The sequence below is a fragment of the Patella vulgata genome, chromosome 1 (assembly GCF_932274485.2).
Source record: "Patella vulgata chromosome 1, xgPatVulg1.2, whole genome shotgun sequence".
NCBI lineage: Eukaryota > Metazoa > Mollusca > Gastropoda > Patellidae > Patella > Patella vulgata.
The window spans coordinates 10,799,003-10,819,370 of record NC_065879.2 but is presented as its reverse complement, the minus strand read 5'-3'; the positions used below and the strand labels follow the sequence as shown (position 1 = coordinate 10,819,370).

The 20,368-nt window shown below is 36.2% G+C and overlaps 1 protein-coding gene across 1 annotated transcript in view; it reads left to right on the top strand.

Moving 5' to 3' along the window:
• Positions 1–12,738, top strand: part of LOC126812126 (tudor domain-containing protein 5) — a 59,208-nt gene extending 46,470 nt beyond the window's left edge. The window contains exons 14-16 of the mRNA XM_050538385.2: positions 10,327–10,487; positions 11,188–11,302; positions 12,488–12,738. Of these exons, the coding sequence (XP_050394342.2) occupies positions 10,327–10,487; positions 11,188–11,302; positions 12,488–12,571 (360 nt within the window). The 3' untranslated portion in view covers positions 12,572–12,738. The remainder of the gene's footprint in view (positions 1–10,326; positions 10,488–11,187; positions 11,303–12,487) is intronic.
• Positions 12,739–20,368: the final 7,630 nt, after the last annotated feature.

Sequence of the window (20,368 nt, the reverse complement as noted above, 5' to 3'; positions counted from 1 at the left end):
CACAATTTTTATCCGATTTTGTTGAAACTTGAAATGTAAGTTTATAACCCAAAGATCTCGGTTCCTGTCGATATTCGCGCATATCGGACCTTAACTTCCTGAATTATGGCCCCTGATTGTACGAAAAATTGCATTTTTAGCTTGTGGACCCTATAGAGGTCATAATTTTTATCCGTTTAAAAAATCGTATTATTATATCACCGTTACACCCTAAGGAAGGTTGAATTCGAATTTCGTGAAAATCGGCCCAAAATTGACAGACAAAATGGCCGCCATTCATTCTCAAATAGCTTAAAAATATGGTATATCAAGGTTGTGGACCCTATAGAGGTCACAATTTTTATCCGATTTTGTTGAAAATTGAAATGTAAGTTTATAACCCAAAGATCACGGTTCCTTTTGATATTCGCGCATATGGGACTGTAACTTCCTGAATTATGACCCCTGATTGTACGAAAAATCATGATTTTAGCTTGTGGACCCTATAGAGGTCATAGTTTTTATCCGATTTAAAAAAACGTATTATTATATCACCGTTACACCCTTAGGAAGGTTGAGTTCGAATTTCGTCAAAATCGGCCCAAAATTGACAGACAAAATGGCCGCCGTTCATTCTCAAATAGCGTAAAAATATGGTATATCAATTTTGTGGACCCTATAGAGGTCACAATTTTTATCTGATTTTTTTGAAACTTGAAATATAAGTTTATAACCCACAGATCTCAGTTCCTTTCGATCTTCGCGCATATCGGACCATAACTTCCTGAATTATGGCCCCTGATTGTACTGAAAAATCGCGTTTTTAGCTTGTGGACCCTATAGAGGTCATTATTTTTATCCGATTTAAAAAACCGTATTATTATATCACCGTTACACCCTAAGGAAGGTTGAGTTCGAATTTCGTGAAAATCGGCCCAAAATTGACAGACAAAATGGCCGCCGTTCCTTCTCAAATAGCGTAAAAATATGGTATATCAAGGTTGTGGACCCTATAGAGGTCACAATTTTTATCCGATATTGTTGAAACTTGAAATTTAAGTTTATAACACAAAGATCTCAGTTCCTTTCGATATTCGTGCATATTGAATTGTAATTTCCTGAATTATGGCCCTTGATAGTAGGAAAAATCACTTTCTTGTTAGCTTGTTCTCTATCCATCTCTCGAAAATGAGGGCGTATCCTGCCTGGCAGCCGCTGGTGATAGCTCTACTCATATGTTATCAAAATTCGAACATCGTCAAAAATGTAAAACAAAACATATTTACATCCCCACTTCACATCCAGAAAACATCAGAGTTAATTAGAACGATGTACTGATTAAAATGCCTGGTTGCTGTGGTGTTTTGCTACATTACATTGTGATAATGAAGTCAATGATCTGTTAAGAATTAGTTAGATGTTAATCAAAGGAGCAGATAGAATAGAAAAATTATAATGCCCGAGGACACAAATAATATATGATCTTCAGCTTTACTATCAATAAAACTGAAAGAACATGTAGTGCGGATTGTTTTTTCTGTCCTGGTTCAAAGGCAGTTTGATTGATTTAGTTTATTTTAGGAAACATTAATATAAAATTCTAATGTTTCTGTTATATTGTTGTCAAAAACAGTCGGCTATTTACAGCCAGGTATTATCGAAGACATCTTTTTTATTGAGTTATTTCATGAGCTCTTACATCATTAAATTTGAATAAATATCAATAAATTTCCAGCCTTTAAAAAAGCAACCGATTGTCATGTCCGGACAATCTCTAATTTTTAAATGTCTTAAAGGATCTAAATCGCTAATATTTGGGACCTAGACATTGACACAAATAGGTCGCAACGCATATAATAATGTAATGTTAATGTATATAAACTGATTAACATTCAACCGTTTCTGTTTCTACTGTAATTTCAAATCAGTTATGTGCGGCGAAATACGCCAGAATTCTCAATCTAATGCCATTCTCTAGTGTCTGGTCATTCCAGTCTACACAGATAGTATTCATTGCGCATGCTCTCCAGATAAGAATATGGTGTCACTGTTTGACATGACTTGTGGAACATGTCTAGCCTCGTTCTTTGAGTCCCTTGTTAAAAATGGCGCTGAAGCGCATTATGGTACACGATTCATGTACCAATGGTAAAATGTTTATTTTGTCTTAAATATTGGATATCAGAAGCCCATCTTTTCCCGATAAGATCACAACATCAATGATATTGAGTTAGAGACCCACCTACTTTAATCCTCACTAAAATATACTCAATTTTTTTTATTTAGCATTTACGAAATCAAAATATCAACTGTAGATTATTTAATAGCTTAACAAAGCTGGCAATAGTCATTTGGATTTTTGGACATAATCTAATTATTCATTCCCAGGGTTGTACATAACAAAGAGTAATGTTGCCTGCCCATCCTCTTTAGTTTGGGGGGTTGGGTGGCTGAATGGTTAGTGTGCGCACGCTGTATCATAAAGTCTGTCATTGAGTCGACTGGCGTGGTTTTGAATCCCCGGTTGTACGTGACAAGGAGTAGGGTCGCCTGTCCAACCTCGTGGGTTTTCTCCGGGTCCTCCCACTGCTAAAGACCCCTACGCGCAAGCGAATTATTGAAATAAAATTAAACCATATGTTAGTCCCGAAATGACCTAGTTTGTGTCGAGTGGACGTTAAACCTCATTTTTCTCTCTCTCTCTCTCCCTCTTTAGTTTTCTTCAGTTATTTGTACGGTTACTGGGGGGATTAGGGGATCTAGTGGTTTAACGCAAGGGTGTGAAATCATAAAAAGGCATGAAATCATAAGGTATGTCATTGAGTCAAGTGGCATGGTTTCGATTCCCTGCTTGTGCATGACAATAGGTAGGGTTGCCTGTCCAACCTCATTGGTTTTCTCCAGGTCCTCCAGTTTCCTCCCACTGCTAAAGACCGATACGCACAAGCGAATTATTGAAATAAAATTGAACCATATGATAGTCCCGAAATAAACTTTATATCTCTCTTTCATATGTTAGTCCTGAAATGACCTGAGTAGTTAGTACCAAATGGCAGTTAAATCTTGCTCTTTTATCTAAGTGTCATTTCACTGTTGTTAAACTGTGTTTGCATGGGGCAAAAAAACAATGGATTGTCAAAGTAGTTTATACTAAATTTTACCATGTGTGGTCAGTCATCACTGTATTGTGTTGACAAGACTTTAAACCCCATTCATCATTCTATTCTGTCCCTAGATAAACTCTACACTTAAGCTTACTCCCATCATGAAATATCGACACTTGTAAAAATCATAAGAGGTTTCTAAATATAAATACTTACAGGTAGGAAAACAATGGGATCTTGATCACCATGACGATAGATACAAACATTCTTTAAGTTGATAAATATACATGGAGTGAAGTCTAAATTGAGGTCGAAAACCATTATTTTCTTCAATGAAATCTGCGGTCCCATACTGACACATCCATTACTTCTCCAACATTCTTATAATTGATCATTCTATGTACAAGTGGGAGGGTTGGATGGCTGAATTGAGTCAACTGGCATGGTTTCGAATCCTCGGTTGTATATGACAAGGAGTAGGGTCGCCTGTCCAACCTTTTGGGTTTTCTCCGGGTCCTCTGTTTTCCTCCAACTGCTAAAGACTCCTATGCGCAAGCAAATTATTGAAATAAAATTGAATCATATGTTGGTTCCCCCCACTGCTAAAGACACCTACGCGCAAGCGAATTATTGAAATAAAAAAATTAAACCATATGTTAGTCTAGTCGCTAAATGACCTGGTTTGTGTCACTGTATTGCTACTTTTAAAACTAAAGACATATATTCATTTAAAAAGGTTTTTTTATCCAGCACCATTGTTACCAATTTAAATTCATGATGTCACTGCTATTGCTACTTTTAAAACTAAAGACATATTTACACAGTGATCCTTTTATATAGATTATGCAGTTGTGAACTATGTGTTATAATAATAATAATGCCCCTTCAACACATATATCAGTAGGGGGGTTGGATGGCTGAATGGTTAGCGTGCGCACGCTGTATCATAAAGTCTGTCATTGAGTCGACTGGTGTGGTTTCGAATCCCCCGGTTGTACGGGGCAAGGAGTAGGGTCGCCTGTCCAACCTCGTTGGTTTTCTCCGGGGCCTCCGGTTTCCTCCCACTGCTAAAGACATTATGTAAATAAAATTAAACCATATGTTAGTCCCGAAATGACCTAGTTTTTGAGTCGAGTGGACGTTAAACCCCAATTCTCTCTCTCTCTCCCTGTACATATATCAGTCATTTGGAGACTAACATCTCAATTTTTGACCCCTCCAAGAGACTAGGCAATATCTTTTTGTCTGTTCGGCAGGTGCTACCCCTGACAAGTCGGCTCAGCAATATTTTAGTTAAGAGTCATGGACTGCTAACTCTCGCTACCAGTAGATATATAGGATCAATAGAAATACTTGTTAGGTATTTTTAACTCTCTATGCTCTTTGTTATCTTGTTTTGTTATGTAAACGTAATATTGTCTTGATCTGTAATAAGTCTTTGTAAAGTGCACATGAGTACATTTTTATGGGAGTTGTGCGCTATAGAAATGTGTAGGATGATAATAATATGTCCATTTATCTTGTCACTCCTTTTGAAACACAATAACTTTGCCTTTAATTGAGACCTTTTATTAGCAGCCGCGAGGCTCAGTGGGTGAGATGTTGGCTCGCAAAATTAGAGGTCCTATGTTCGATTCCGGTGTGGGCCGAGCATCTGGACTTACGTCGTGGTTCCCCTTTGTCAGTGGTGCAGGACTCGGGTCTCATGTACATATTGGCAAGCACGTTTAAGAAAGATCCTTTGGCAGTTGGGAGGGTTGGATGGCTGAATGGTTAGCACGTGCACGTTACATCATAAGGTCTGTCATTGAGTCAACTGACATGGTTTCGATTATCCGGTTGCACGTGACAAGGAGTAGGGTCGCCTGTCTGACCTCGTGGATTTTCCGACCACTGCTAAACGAATTATTGAAATGAAATTGTTAGTCCTGAAATCCCTAGTTTGTGTCAGGTGGAGTTAAACCGAATTTGAATAAAGAGCATGCTGTAGCACCAATGTCTATGCAAAATCTCCCTTATAGCACACTGTATGGCATATGCCTGTCATCGTTAGCCCAGTGAGCACAGAACAGTAGAATTTTAAACCCCATTGCAGTTCATTTTGCTTGGGTATACCATATATATAACTGAGTTTGAACATCAATCTCTCTATTGGCTTGTTTACTTTTGATGTTATTCTAGAGTTGAACATTATAATGAAGATCTGTTGGACCATAAACTCTATAAAGAACCTAAATAACATGTATTCTATAAAAACAATTGTTCTTGAATAGATCAACATGTATTCTATAAAAACAATTGTTCTCGAATAGATCAATGTTATAGGGCTTACATATCATTGTTTTTTATCATGGCTTTCTTTTGTTTTATTGTTGTAGGATATATTCGATTGAAAATGACAATAAATTATATATACCGGTAATGTAAAAATAATAGTCTTTTTTTTTCCACAACTGAGGGAAAAAGATAAATCAGTGTTCTTTAAATCAAACCTCTGACAAATGTACATGAATTGTAACTTGACAAATTAATGGATTTAATTGTGAAGGAAAAAAATTAAACATGCATTATGTAAGATTTAGATAAAGACCTTGCTGTTTTTGCTACAATAGCTAAAAAAAAAATAGATGAGAAATAAATATATTGAAAATTACATTATCGTGAGCAAAGTTAAGAGTGTTTGAAGTTATTATAGGCTAGTCTTGATGGTCAAGTACCATTGCTACAATGGTAAACAAAGTTTGAGGTTATTACAGGATAGTCTTGATGGTCAAGTACCATTGCTACAATGGTAAACAAAGTTTAAAGTTATTTTAGGATAGTCTTAATGGTCAAGTACCATTGCTACAATGGTAAACAAAGTTTGAGGTTATTACAGGATAGTCTTGATTGTCAAGTACCATTGCTACAATAGTAAACAAAGTTTAAAGTTATTACAGGATAGTCTTGATTGTCAAGTATCATTGCTACAATGGTAAACAAAGTTTGAGGTTATTACAGGATAGTCTTGATTGTCAAGTACCATTGCTACAATAGTAAACAAAGTTTAAAGTTATTACAGGATAGTCTTGATTGTCAAGTATCATTGCTACAATGGTAAACAAAGTTTGAGGTTATTACAGGATAGTCTTGATTGTCAAGTACCATTGCTACAATAGTAAACAAAGTTTAAAGTTATTACAGGATAGTCTTGATTGTCAAGTATCATTGCTACAATAGTAAACAAAGTTTAAAGTTATTACAGGATAGTCTTGATCGTCAAGAACCAATTAAAAGTCTTGATGATCCACGTTTAGCATTAAATTATTAAATGGAGGTGTTCTTATTATTGTTTGATTTATATAGCGCTTCATTACACGTGAAGTGTTTCTAAGCGCATATCACAAACATATACTTCAAACACACAGAAACAATCAAAATCAGGAGAACATAATTAAACACAGCTGCCTGTTAGGCGCTATTATTCAAAGGTTTATATCCAACAAATCAACCGGCTAATCTCAATATTGAACTCAGTCGAGGAATTACCTGATGAACACCTACACCAAGTAGAGTTCAAAAATAAAAACGAAGTTTAAAAGAATCAACTTCATTAACAAAAATTACACAATCAAAAACTAAACAGATAAATCAAATTCAAACGAAACAAATAAAACAAAGAAAATGAAAAGAGCAGTTCGTAATGCCCGCAAAACACAGCTAACACATTGAATTTTGAAATGTAAATAACTATCCATTCAGTTTCACAATCATACATGACCTGGAGGCACTATGGCCTTGTCATAAGATAAGATAAGATGTTTATTGCATCAAAATGTCCATGAAGGACAGCATGGATACATATATACACTTAGACATAGTCATATACATTAAAATAATACATATTACATATAGACAACATGAACACACAAATAATACATTCATACAAACAGTGTAGTATATCTATATCTAAAGGGTTTCAGTTACATAGTTACCACCCAATTTGATTTAGATCTCTTATCAAAAGCCCAAAACACATATAAAGCCACTGCCTTGGCATTCGATTTTGGTGGGTCAACAAACAAATAAATGAAATTGTAGGAAATCTTGGGATTTACTGAGAAGGCTGAGTATAAATGTGCTTCGTGAATCCAATGTGCGGTGCCTCCTGGTGTTGGTCCAGAAAGTTCTTGGAGATTTCCAGGCACCATTTCCCATTGTCGGTTGTACAGGTCACAAGGACAGTGTGTAGTTGTTTGGATGGTATGGAAAATGGAGATTCTGTGTACACATTCGCGGCCACTTTAAAGAACCTTTGACAGTTGGAAATTTAAATAAGAGTACCGTTATGCCGTAGCAAACAGTATGGCCTAAGATCGTCTTCATTATACCCCTGTCAGATCGCCATAAGTATGGTAAAAGCGTGGTGGAAACACAAGATATCATGCTGTGGTCTCCATGTTCAAAACAAACTGCAAGGTTCTGCGATCTGACCTGGAAAGCTGTAAGAAAGCGACTTTTTTCAAGTTTGTAATTTTTTTGAACATCTTCTCTGGTTGTGTTCAAGTTTGTCGGCGGCCTTGTGCATTTTCTAGTCGCTGTGCGGGTCACAGCAGCACAGTAAAGACGCCACCCCGGTCTGATGGGGGCATTAGCCAGGCGGTGCAGAAAAGTTAAACCCCATTTCATTTCTTTACATGACACAAAATTATATCTGGGACTGCTACTTTAACAATATGTTTGTATTGAGAGCGATTATTTGTCTTGGCAACCTGACATTCCAGAATTTTTCATTGATAAAATATTAATTTGATTGATCTGTTGCATTAAGAAAATTCTCCTTTCGTAGCAGAAAAAAAATGTTCAATTTGATAATTATCATATAATAATGTAACTCTTGTTAAGAATTTTTTTTATTTTTATTTAAAACTTTTTTCGATCGATTTGTGAAGAATTGCAGAAAATAGAAACATGATGTATTGAAATAAACATAATAGATGATTATCTCTGAATGATATATTATAACTTGTTCAGTTTATTTTTGTGTGTGACTATTGTGTGTGACTATTTTCGTCTAATAATAATATAATCAATCTGGTTAAAACACAGATCCTATTTCGTTTCGTTTTTATAGTTCAAAATTTCGGTTTACTTGTCTTTACTACTTCATGTAGTGTAGGCCGTCGAAAGTATAAAAAAACAAAACGAAATATAGATCTGTATTTTAATCAGATTGTAATATAATGAATTCTGATGAATTACTATTTACATTAACTTGACAGTTTGTTTTTGTTTTTTTGTGTAGGGAATTTTTTTTTTTTTTTTTTTGTGCAAGAAATAATATTTTCAATTTAATAATGATAATAGCATCATTTATGAAATCTGTAATGCTAAACACAAAGTATCTAAGCCACTGAGGGGGGTTGGATGGCCGAATGGTTAGTGTGTGCGCGCTGTATTATAAGTTCTGGTGTGGTTTCGATTCCCCAGTTGTACGTGACAAGGAGTAGGGTCACCAGTCCAACCTCGTGGGTTTTCTCCGGTTTCCTCCCACTTTTAAAGACCCCTAAGCGCAAGCGAATTATTGAAATAATATTGAACCACACGTTAGTCCCGAAATGACCTAGTTTGTGTCGAGTGGACGTTAAACCCCATTTCTCTCACTCTGGATGGACCAATTGATGTACACCTTAGAGTATGTAAAAGAACCGTAGATAGTTGCAAATCGACGAAGATTAGGGCAAAATTCTCCTACCTCGCATGAAAGTTATATTTTCTGTAGCGTACAAATGAATCCGATTCACACAGACAGTTGTAAAATATAAAGTACAGAATGTAAAAAGAAACAAAATATAAAAATAATTGAAAAACATTAAATTTTAATTAGATTGTCATTTAACAAAACCTGTGGTGTATAATTGCAACCAATCAATAAGATTTGTTCGTCTGCTAGAAGGATTTCGATGAATAGATGTCTCAAGGTCTTCAGCTTACGTTAGTCACAGGCACTTTAGGTAAACTGATTTTAAGAAAGCTATAGATTGTTAAAACTATATGGTGCAAATAAACTAGTTTAAAAGAAAAAAAAAAAAAACAGGGTGCTACATGCCTGGCTTTGAGCTGGCTTATCATGCCGTCTGAAAGGGTCAGTTTAAATTTGCCTATTTCAGCTATCTTTGGATATGCACATTCTATCACTTTTTCTGGAATTTGTATTTCTAAGTAGGCATGTATAAAATTAACCATAACTTCTGTCAGAACAGTTAAGCTGGTTTTGTTTACAGTATTTGTGGATACGAGTGATTTTAACCTAACTTGTGAACGCCGATGGCATCTAAAGAAAAAATGTCACACTGGCAGAATTTTAAAGAAAGATCCATAGTTCACGTCATTGGCAATCTAAAGCTACCTGTCACTGACATTGTTAGACATAGATTAAAGTTGTGTCAGGTGCAATTCCTCTGTTGCTTGTCATTGTTTGTTCTTTGATATTTTTAGTACATTTCCAGCACAAAGTTCATAAGTTCTGTCATTGAGTCATCTGGCGTTTCGATTCCCCGGTTGTACGTGACGAGGAGTGGGGTCACCTGTCCAGCCTTATGGCTTTTCTCCAGGTCCTTCGGTTTCCTCCCACTGCTAAAGAGTCCTAGTCCTACGCGCAAGCGAATTATTGAAATAAAATTGAACCATATGTTAGTCCCAAAATGACCTTGTTTGTGTTGAGTGGTCGTTAAACCTCATCTCTCTCTCTCTCTCTCTCTCTCTCCCTCCCTCTCTCTCTCTCCCAGCATAAAGTTAATTAACTGTGATAATGTTTCTTCTCACAACAAAACACAACACAAGGTATGATGGATATGTCTGCCTTTTCAAGTTAACATGACCAGTATGTGTAAAGATACTAATAACAAAGAAGTAGTTATATTATATACACATGTTGTGGTGTGTCTTATTGTGAATAGTTAACTGTACTTCTAGATATAATTTAAGGGGGGGCGGATGGCCGAATGGTATCATAAGGTCTGTTATTGAGTCAACTGGCATGGTTTCGATGCCCTGGTTGTACGTGACAAGGAGTAAGGTCGCCTGTCCAACCTTGTGGGTTTTCTCAGGATCCTTCGGTTTCCTCCCTCTGCTAAAGACACCTATGCACAAGCGAATTATTGAAATAAACCTGAACCATATGTTAGTCCCGAAATGACCTAATTTGTTTATCTCTAGATACCATTTAAAGAATTGATAATATTTCTTGTTGTGTAAATTGTAGGTACCAGGTGATGATATATTATTTGGTATTAACAATCCTTCTAACAATACTCCTGCTGTCACGGATACAATCACCCTGACAACCAACACAGAGGATAATCTCTCTTCATCTAATCCCATATCACCTCGAGATCTCCCACCTGGACCTCGATCTGTTAAAATGTAAGTTTACTTTCTAAGCCTTTAAGTTTTCTCTTTTATATTAAAGGGAGTGTTTCGAACAGTAATTCACAAACGTTTCATTGTAATTCGTTACGAACTGGTAATACGAACGAACAGATTTCAAAACACCCAAGATTACAAAACCGCGCTGCTTACATTGTCAAAAACTAAATCAAGTCTTGAACAAATTGGCTTTGTGTTCGAGAAAGGATCAACTTTAAAAATCTTATCGTTAACCTAACGATCGATAAACAAATCTCGCCAGGTTACATTCAAAATCTAGTATTGTATCCACCTAAATGGTCAGAAGGGAAACTATTATTAGATGTACCTGCCTATAATTTGAAATCATTTGGATGCAGAACTTTTCGATATAGCGCATCAATTGTGTAAATACACTTCCAGAAAATATTTGACTATGTGAATCTGTGTCGGTTTTTAAATCAAAAGTGAAAACTTGGTTGTTTAATCACTATCATTAACACTCCAAAGTGAGGACATTTTTTAGCGCCTAGTGGATTGAATAGTTGCGAGATACAAATATCATTATTATTATTAGGTTTGATAAATTGTTTCAATGGCATTTAGTAATTGAACTGGACTATACAGGTCACAATTCTATGGAATACAATTACTACTTATTATAAAATGACCCAGTTGAATTTAAAAATAAATGCAATATTCATGTTTTTGTGGACAGTATTGATGCTACAGAAGATCATATGTTTCATCTTATTAACCTGTATGGAGAATCATATTTATTGTCAGCGGAGATATCAGCATTATTTTGGCATAAAGATCTTCTGTCATCAGAGGTAAGTTTCTACAATTTTAATCAATCTGATTAAAACACATCCCATTTTGTTTTTAATAGTTCAAACTTTCGTTTTAGAGTTGTTATATAACCTGCGTTCTAGATAGCGTGAGGGATTAACAATGAAACCATCTCTTATATAGCCTGTGTTCTAAATAGCGTGAGGGATTAACCAATGAAACCGTCTGTTATATAACCTGCGTTCTAGATAGTGTGAGGGATTAACAATGAAACCATCTGTTATATAACCTGCGTTCTAGATAGTGTGAGGATTAACAGTGGGTAAACCACTGAAAACGTCAAAGCTATCAATGTCTGACGTCATAAGGTCAGATTGAATTTAAATATCCCATTAAGAAGAAAAACATTCATTAAACTATTTGTAAGGCCTCCAGTGAGTAAGACTGGTTTTGGTTGAGAAAATGGTGTAGGAAAGAGGACCCGTACGAGGCACAGATTACAAAATGGCATGCATATAAAACAATGTTCATTGAAAGTCAAAGAATAGCAGGAGGAAATGCTGCAGCCTGGGCAACATTTATCTAATAGCAGGGGGGTTGCACGTTGTATCATAAGGTCTGTCATTGAGTCAACTGCCGTGGTGTCGATTTCCCCGGTTGTACGTGACAAGGAGAAGGGTCGCCAGTCCAACCTCGTGGGTTTTCTTTGGGTTCTCTGGTTTCCTCCCACTGCTAAAGATCTCTATGCGCAAGTGAATTATTGAAATAAAATTGAAACAATGTGTTAGTTCTGAAATGATCTAGTTTGTGTCGAGTGGACTTTAAACCCCATTCCTCTCTCTCTCTCATATATAGCATTGAAGCAGAAAAACTAGGATGTTTATTTTATTATATGGTGAAAGACCTTCACCTAGTCCTGTGCCACTATCTAAAAGGTTTCCTTGAGAGGTTGGCCACAAATCCCCTAATTCCATGCTATGTAAGTGCCTCGCTAACCACATCAGTACACTTGCTTAAGTTATTAAACATTTATTGTTTTAATGTAGCAAATACATCAATAATTCTTAACTTAATTCTGAGAATACTTTGTGAACTCAGGGGCCAGACTATAATATCCCATTATGAAGTTTGAATTACAATCTTTAATTTCTGGATTCATGTAAAATCTGGGACTGTCCCTTTAAGTGACATTATATCTCGCATCTTGAATATTATTTTATTGATAGCTAATCAAGAAAGACATGACCTGTACTAAAGTAAAAGTAATAAGAAGTGATCATAATGATTTATTCCAAGAATTATTAGCGTGAGTATTCGGGCGATCATTAGTCGGAACGAAAATTGTTAGTGTGAGTATATCCTTGAAAGAGTTGTTAACATGAGTATAGAAAGAGTTGTTACCATGAGTATATCTTTGAAAGAGTGATTAGCTTGAGTATATCTTTGAAAGAGTTGTTAGCATGAAAGGAATTGTTAGTGTGAGTGTATCTCTGAAATAATTTGTGAGCATGAGTATATCTCTGAATGAATTATTAGCATGCGTATATCTCTGAAGGAATTGTTAGCATGAGTATATGACTGAATGAATTGTTAGTATGAGTATAACTGAATGAATTGTTAGCATGCGTATATATATCTCTGAAAGCATTGTTACTCTGAGTATATCTCTGAATGAATTGATAGCATGAGTATATGCCTGAAATATTTTTTAGCATAAGAATGTATGTATGAGTTGTTAGTATGAGTATATATATATCTCTGTTATCTTGAGTTGTTAGCATGGGTATCTGAGGGATTGTTAGCATATCTCTAAAAGAGTTGTTAGCATGAGTATATATCTGAAAGGATTGTTAGCTTCAGAAAGAAATTATTATGGTATATATCTAGATGTTGACATCTATAACTTTGTAGGTTTGATAATCTCAATTTGTTAAACGCCCACATTTTCATGTGGACGTATATTGTCGTCGCCCCTGTCCGTCCGTCCGTCCACAATTGTTTGTGAACAGTCTACAGGTCACAATTTTTATCCGATTTCAATGAAACTTGACATATAGGTTTATCACCCTAAGGTCTCGGTTCCTTTCGATATTGGCATGTATCGGATCGTAACTTCATGGATTATGGCCCCTGATTGTACGAAAAATCACGTTTTTGGCTTGTGAACACAGTAGAGGTCACAATTTTTATCCGATTTGGTTTAAACTTGAAATGTATGCTTATAACCCAAAGATCTTGCGATATTTGCACATATCGGACTGTAACTTCCTGAATTATGGCCCCTGATAGTACGCAAAAACATGTTTTTTGGCTTGTGGACCCTATATAGGTCATAATTTTTATCCGATTTAAAAAAACGTGTTAATATATCACTGTTACACCCTAAGGACGGCTGAGTTCGAATTATGTGAAAATCGGCCCAAAACTGACAGACAAAATGGCCGCCCTTTGTTCTCAAATAGCGTAAAAATATGGTATATCAAGGTTGTGGACCGTATAGAGGTCACAATTTTTATCCGATTTTGTTGAAACTTGAAATGTAAGTTTATAACACAAAGATCTCGGTTCCTTTCGATATTCGCGCATATCGGACCGTAACTTTATGAATTATGGCCCTTGATTGTAGGAAAAATCACTTTCGTTTTAGCTTGTTTTCTATCCATCTCTCGAAAATGTGGGCGTATCCTGCCTGGCAGCCGCTGGTTTTATTTGAATTACAGGTATGGAGTTAGTTCTGTAGATAGTAATAAACAAGCACTTACATTGTATGCTTTAAATGAGTAAGTTATCTTTTTATCTGTTTTAGAAAATTGTAAATATTTTAGTGGACCATATAAATCCACATACTAAAATAACATTCATGATTTGAAAGATAACATAGCCATAAAATATTTTAGTGGAGGCAATATATCTAACACCATACATTATGAGGATTAAAAGAATCAAAATGGCCTGCCTGATTTTAGAATCTTTGCTTTCTCTCATAACAAACCTTAATGTTTTTATATGCCCATCTCCATTAGTCAGGTTTGTGCAGACAAATAAGAGATTAAACCCTGTTAGCCTTTATTGTATTCATAATCATAATATTTACCGTTACTTACCTTATATACATATGTATTTGTACAGGGCGGGAAGAGACACTTCCACCTAGAGGGTTTGGGAAGAGAACTCGGTGGTTTGAGTGTCAACATTTACATTGATGGATTGTTACCGACTCTGTTATTGTTACTCAGAATTACTTCCTATTGACCACTGATTCCCTTTGTTATTTGTTGCCAGAAAACTATGACTACTCCGTTCTACTGAATAACTCTCCTCGCTTTCTTTCGATTCCCTGGTTGTATGTGACAAGGAGTAGGGTCACCTGTCCAACCTCCTGGGTTTTCTCCAGGTCCTCCGGTTTCCTCCCACTGCTAAAGACCCCTACGTGCAAGCGAATTATTGAACTAAAGTTGAACCATATGTAAGTCCCAAAATGACCTAGTTTGTGTCGAGTGGAAATTAAGCTCTCTCCCGCTCTTTCTCCTCGCTTTCTCCTTTGAAGAGGGGTTGGGTGGCCGATGGTTAAGGCATGTGTATTGAATCAGAAGATCTGTTATTGAGTCAAGTGGCGTAGCTTCGATTCCCTGCTTGTACATGACAAGGAATAGGGTCACCTGTTCAACCTCGTGGGTTTTCTCTGGGTCCTCAAGTTTCCTTCCACGGCTAAAGACCCCACAGCGCAAACAAATTATTAAAACAAAATTGAACGATATGTTAGTCCCGAAATGACCTAGTTTGTGTAGAGTGGACATATACACAGTATACACATTGACGTGCGTGTTAATTAATCCTTGGCAGTTAAAATTTGACGAAGAGTAGGTGGAAACACCACCGTCCTAGAACAAATATCTCATCATTAGCCATTTTGGTACAGAAGCACATATCCTAATATTTCCAATATTTGTCCTTTTTCCCCCCATAGATTACCAAAGATTTTGGACTTATTCAACCATCCATCAACGGAATTAAAATCCGCCATTTTGGATATTATTCAATCTTTTGATCCTGAAGATGGCTATTGGAAGGTAAATATGATTAATTTATTGGTAGAAAAATGTCACATGATTAGGATGCTTAAACTATGGGCAAACGAGTATATTTTTTCGAGCTATTAAAAATTGGAGCACTTGTATGGAAAAAATTAGTCTGTGTGCCCTAGGTAAAAAAATATGAAAATTACAGATCTAAACATCTGATCCATTTAGATTCAGAAAACACAGTTGCTAAATTTTCAAATCCTAATACACAGTTGCTAAATTTTTAAATCTTAATACACAGTTGCTAAACTTTCAAATGTCTCAATATCGTTGCTAACTTTTCACATCTAGCAACATAGTTGCCAAATTTTCTTCAGAGGAAACAAAATGTTATTGCTACTGGGGGTCACGGTGGCTAAGCGGGTAAGGCGTTGGCTCGCTAACCTGGAGGTCGGGTGTTTGATCTCAGCATTGGACCGAGAAAGTTCATCCAGATTTTCCGGCTTGGTTCTCCATTGTCGGTGGTACAGAACAGAGGGCCTGGCATGGGACAACGTATAGTCATTTGGATGGGACAAAAAACCGAGATCCCTTGGCAGTTGGAATATGATATAACAGTAGGCCGTAGTGCCATTGTCCGGGCTAAATTCCCCTCATAGCGCACTGTATGGCGTATGCCCATCTTCATTAGCCTAGTCAGGAGCAGAACAGTAGGACGTTAAACCCCATTTCATTTCATTGCGTTATTTTCCCCTGCTTTCTTCACTACTTGGGCAATAAAGTGGTTATTTTGAAAGGCACAATTAATCTTTTAGATCCTTTCTCGTGGGTTTAAAGTAATCTCTGTGATAACTGTCAAAGAATTCAAGTGAAATGTTAGAAAATCAGATGGAAAACTGATGAATGGTTTGCTATCAGAGAATCTGTGTTACAATTAGTGTTTTTGTACTGTCAGAATATAAAAGGGAAATTGGTGAATTTTTGCTGTCAGAATATCAGGAGGACATTGGTTAATTTTTGATGTAAGAAAATCAAAGTGTAAAATTGGTGACAGTTTTTGAACAGGGTCAGAACTAACAACCAGAATGTTCTAAATCCAGTTATTAACTGAGAAGAAGGCTTACTAAATTGTCATTTTAATATAAAAACGTTTCTATATTTAGGGTGATGAAGAACAAGATGAGGACTTTAATTTATCAGCTAAGATAGCTCAAGAACTGGAAGATTCTAATTTAGGTCTAGAAGAATTACAGCTAACGCTTAAAGCTATTCAATTTAAACGGTGAGGCATCCATTTCTTCTACATTTCATCGGTGAAGTGTCAAAAGGGTGTATCTCGGGGGGAAATTAGTCAAATACATTTTTTTGCATTTTTAAAATCTCTCAATTAATGTGCACATTTCTTACTAAGCTGTACGTATCTCTACGCCAATTAGAACTGTTCTGGGTATCATATGTACAAATGTTGTATCTTGATTTGTGGAAATTTTGAAATGCAAAAGGTTCTATTTCGTAATCTTTGGAAATTCTTAGATACACCCTTTTGGACTCTTCACCGCTGATTTATTGACCAGAGAATTTATCCAATAAATACAGTTAATTCTACAATTTTTTTTGTACAAGCACTTCAAAATGTATCGTTAGAAAAGGGATAATGCTAAAAATGCTTACACATTCATTGGAGAATATATCTTGTGTCAACAATGTATTGACTGACAAAATTTTGAAGTGAAAAGCTGATTTATAAGAAAACACAGACTTAGAATTTTTCTAAAAACCCAATCTGATTAAAACACAGATCTGGAAGAATTGTTATGTAACCTGTGTTCCTATTGATGTGAGGCAATAGCCAATGAAAAGGTCTGTTTTTCCAAGTTTTTGGTGTGAGTTGCATGGAACTGTGGGTAACCCACTAGAAACATCAATGCTGATTGGTTTATCAAATGTCTAACATCATAGGATCAAAAGCCGCTCGTATGACCTCTGATGCGACCTCCCATCACATCTGGTCAGATCTTCATGTAGTAGAGGCCATCGAAAGTGTAAAAAAAACGAAACAAAATATAGATCTGTGTTTTAATCAGATTGTCTAATAACCATGCCTTGGTCATTCCATTCAGTATGATTTATCTAGGCATTTATATATTTATAATGTTTATGTTACAGAAAGCGAATTTTAGAAGAGATGATGTCACATAATGGTAGTTCGGTTGAACTTGTTAATCAACTTGCTGAGGTTGAAGTTCAAATTGCCATGACAACGGAGGTTATTGAAGAGGTTGAAAAACTTGCAATAGAATCAGGTAAATAATAGGTTATTATGCAAGTCTCAAGTGATAATATAGCAACATGTTTTAGAAGACAAACTAGGTGTGATCTAATAACTATTTTATCTGCGGAGAAGAAAAGAAAATTTAATACTGTTAGCGATGAATAGTATCAACCAATAATAAAGCAGACATGACAATCGAATCATGTTTTCAGAATATAATCTTTGAATGGCATTTAGAGATTGAACATAATATAACACAACACAGTTCTATGGATAACAATCACTATATTATATACACACGATGGTTAGACGAGAATTCACTGGTTTCTCTTATTATTTTTCAATGTACCTATATATAACACTGTCACAATTTATTTTTTTTCCTCATTTGTAATTTGTATGCTTGATAACGACCAGTGAATTCTTGTTGAAAGTCATGTGTATATAATATACTGATTGTTATCCATAGAACTGTGTTGTGTTATGTTATGTTTTCAGAAGTTTTCTCCTCAGAAGTAATTGAGTTACTAATAAATATTACAGTGTATTACTGTTCATGAAGGATAAGTCTTTTGTCAGTCCTAATTGTCCCTGCCTTTCAACGAAAGGCTGTGGACTATTAAAATGGGTTTGTCCGTCTGTCTGTCTATCCGTCAAAGTTTTTGGGACACAATAACTTAGCTTCTAATTGAGCTAGAATGTTCAAACTTGGTGTAGGTGTTTATTGGTCATTGCATTGATGGAGATCGATGATAAACACTGTATGCTTAGGGTAAGCAGAGATAAGCAATCTGATTGGTTGATGCTTTGGGGCACGGGCATAGATTCATCATACCAAGTTCGATGATGAGAATTTTCTGCTTAGGCTAAGGAGCAATAAGGAATTTGATTTGTCAAGACTTTGGAACATAACAACTCTGCTTTTAATTGAGGTAGAATGTTTAAACTTGATGTAGATGTTCATTACTGAGTTCAATGAGTAACAATTCGAGCTAAAGCTAAGCAGAGCTAAGTAATTACATTGGTCGATGCTTTGTTTGGACAAGATAACTTTGATTCTATCTGATAGAGAGTGATGAAACTAAGTGTATAGTTGATAAGCAGTTTGATTGCTTGATACTTTTTTAAAAAAATAAATGCGCTATTAATTAATATGTGTCATCTATTTAATTTTGGATTTTGGCGGGGGGACATCAGCCTCACTGTTGGCTTGTTATGATTGTTTTGTAATAATTTGACCTACCAGGAGGTTCCAGGTCTGGTCCCGGTGTTGGTCTAATTCTTACTTCTCAATGATGCAGGATGAAAGCATCCAAGTTCTTCCCTTGACATGTGGTTCCCCCCTTGTCAGTGATGCAGGACGGAGGGCCTGACAAGCACAGCTGTCTAGTCCTTCGGATGAGACGAAAAACCGAGGTCCCGTGTATATATTGGAAAACGCACGTAAAAGATCCCCTGGCAGTTGGAATTCGATATAAGAGTAGGCGATAGTGCCGCTGCCCGGGCAAAATTTCCCTCATAGCACACTGTATGGTGTATGCCCGTCTTCATTAGCCCAGAGCAGAACAGTAGGATGTTAAACCCCATTTCATTTCATTTCATTTCTTCCCTTGACAGTTTGAAATTGAAATAAAAGATGGCCATGAAAAAATAACCCTCATAGCTCACTCTATGGAACATGCCTGTTTTCATTAGCCCAGCGATTGTTGAAGATATATAAGTTATATAAGATTTCAGTTCAATGTATTAATTGAATATTGTATGGCTGTTTTGTATTTTTAGAGGTTGAACTCTTGGAAGATTTTTCAAGTCCAGAATCTGAATTACCTGTAACAGAGGAACAGTTTGAGGTCAGTTGATGGGGCGGTTACAATCTTTGTCCCTTTTTTTGCTTTTCAAGAGTAATTTCCCCTTGTCAGAGGTGAAGCTAGGTGGCTCTGGCAAGGAACACCATTGGCCACAGAGCGTAGTTCGGGTTAGGGTTGATAACCTTAATTGGTGATTAAAATATTGGGAGCTAAAAATCATACATTGTGATGTTAAAAGGGTGCTAACTGGTCTAATGGGAGCAAATTGGTTAGGGGTAAGTGTCCGAAACGTCAGTGACTGAAAAATATACATTCATTAATTTGTGAATCTTACTTCTGTAGCAATCTTTTTATGGAAAGTCAGCTAACTGGTTAGGATTTAAAACCTGTTGCTGAAACATGCTACGTTCCAATTTCTGAAGTACTATTGTATGTGTTTTCCAGGATCCAGAACAGTCGACTGAAGAAATCTTGCAACAAAATGTGAAAACAAACCGAGTAGCCCCAATGGTTGTGAATCCTAAAACTACAGTATCTCAGACTCTTTCATCACAAGCTTCAGACATTCCATCTCATCCTGCTGCACAGTCACAAGTACCAGTGGGTCCAACCCAGACAAATTTTGCTGCAACCAATCAGGACACAGTAAACATGATGCAGCAGCAACAGCAGCAGCAGTATCTCCTCCAATCAATGATGGCCTCACAGATGAATCCTGCCATGAGTAATATGATGTCACAGACTATGCAGTATCAACAAATGATGTCTAATCCGATGATATCACAATGGGGGTATCTTGGTGCTGGTGACATGGCAACAGATCCACAAAATTGCATGTATTGGCCAGGAATGAATATGCCAAACACAGGGTTGAATTCAAGTATGAATATGCCAAACACAGCATTAAATTCAAGTATGAGTATGGGAATGGCTGATCTGGCATCCCAGCAGCAGAATTACCAACAGCAAATGAACTTTTTAAGGGCTCCAGATTCCAAATTCGAT